At 35.6% G+C, this 1,602-nt stretch overlaps 1 protein-coding gene across 1 annotated transcript in view; it reads left to right on the forward strand.

Moving 5' to 3' along the window:
* The window catches only part of LOC111440829 (transcription factor IIIB 60 kDa subunit-like), a 22,784-nt gene that overhangs the window by 15,861 nt on the left and 5,321 nt on the right, over positions 1–1,602 (forward strand). Inside the window, exon 17 of the mRNA XM_023077632.1 lies at positions 1,323–1,460. Coding sequence (XP_022933400.1) covers positions 1,323–1,460 — 138 coding nt within the window. The remainder of the gene's footprint in view (positions 1–1,322; positions 1,461–1,602) is intronic.

The following is a 1,602-nucleotide window of genomic DNA, read 5'->3' on the forward strand; positions in this document are numbered from 1 at the left end:
AAGACAGCTCATCAAGTGTGGGTTGATCTTCACGATCAATTCTCACAAAAGAATGCTCCAGCAATTTTTCAAATACAAAACTCGATAGCAACGATGTCACAAGGAACCATGGCGCTGTCAACATATTTCACCAAGCTCAAAGCACTTTGGGATGAACTGGAAGCGTACCGCACACCATTTACCTGTAATCAACGTCAAATACATATTGACCAACGCGAAGAAGACAAGTTGATGCAATTGCTCATGGGGCTTAATCAGTCTTATAAAACGGTGAGATCTAACATATTGATGATGTCTCCATTACCTAATGTGAGGCAAGCCTATTCATTACTTGTACAAGAAGAGATGCAGCGTCAGGTAACTTCCGAACCTACTGAGAATTTCTCGATTGCATCAGCAGTGCAAAAGAAAACAATATATTCAAAATTCGCCAAGGACAAAAAGTGTGAACACTGCAATAAAAGTGGTCATACAATCAATGAGTGTCGAATTCTTAAGTTTCACTGTAACTTTTGTGATAGAAGGGGCCATACAGAAGATCGGTGTCGACAGAAAAATAATTCTGGAAGGACTTCACTGATTGGTTAGGGTTTGACTTTAGGTTTAATACTCCCCTTGGACTCTGAGTCCAAGGGGTATTAGGAATACCACGATCGGTGCTTTGATATTAGAATATCAAGATCGGTGCTCTGATACCATGTTAAGAATGAGTTAACCAAGATATTATCATACTGTTGCACTGATTCCAGAGTTCGAATTCGGTTGAATTTGCATCTTGGGACGGTTCCTCAATTGTGCCATCAATGAAGCCAATTTTCTTCTTGGCAATAAGAGCATGCATAACTGATTTACTCCAGGATTGGTAATTTGCTCCATTTAATTTGATTGGAACAAGTGAATATCCTGGCTGATCAGAGTGATGAATATAGTACGGATGTGTTAAATCAACATCCGAAATTTTGAAGCTGGATTTGGCTGATTCCGCCATAAAGGAAATTTTGATATTTAAGAACACCAAGATCGGTGCTCTGATACCATGTTAAGAATGAGAAATAGAAATAGAATTGGGATCGAAAGTATGATCTTCATTCAGGTTTACCACGGTTAAATAGGATACAAACTATCAACTAATACCTAAAAATAGAAAAAATATATATCTAATTAAATCTGGTAAATAAATAAAATATACTATAAATCAAATCATAAATGGAAGAATATGAAGATATAATATCTAAGATATATTCCATAAATAATATATCTCAATATATATTTATTGCCAATTATTCCTTATTGATAACTGAACTCTGTTATACTTTGTATAGGAACAAGCAGCTAAGGACGCAGCAGCTGCTGCTGCAAAGAATGCTTATGAGGCCAATTTTCAAAATTGTTCTGCAGATTTGAAGGCAGCAAAGGATCTTGCAGATGCTGCAGCAGCTGCTGTTGCAAAATCTAGAAAGGTTTCTTTAGTCTTTCTTTTGTATTTCACTTCTGTCATCCACTTTTTTAGCTTTACACTCGATGAATTCTTTTAAGTTTTTTAATATAGTAGAGGACATTGCATCTTCTTTCTTTTGTAGTTTTTTTTTTTTTTTTTTTTTT

This window comes from Cucurbita moschata, unplaced genomic scaffold, assembly GCF_002738365.1.
Source record: "Cucurbita moschata cultivar Rifu unplaced genomic scaffold, Cmos_1.0 Cmo_Scf00003, whole genome shotgun sequence".
NCBI lineage: Eukaryota > Viridiplantae > Streptophyta > Magnoliopsida > Cucurbitales > Cucurbitaceae > Cucurbita > Cucurbita moschata.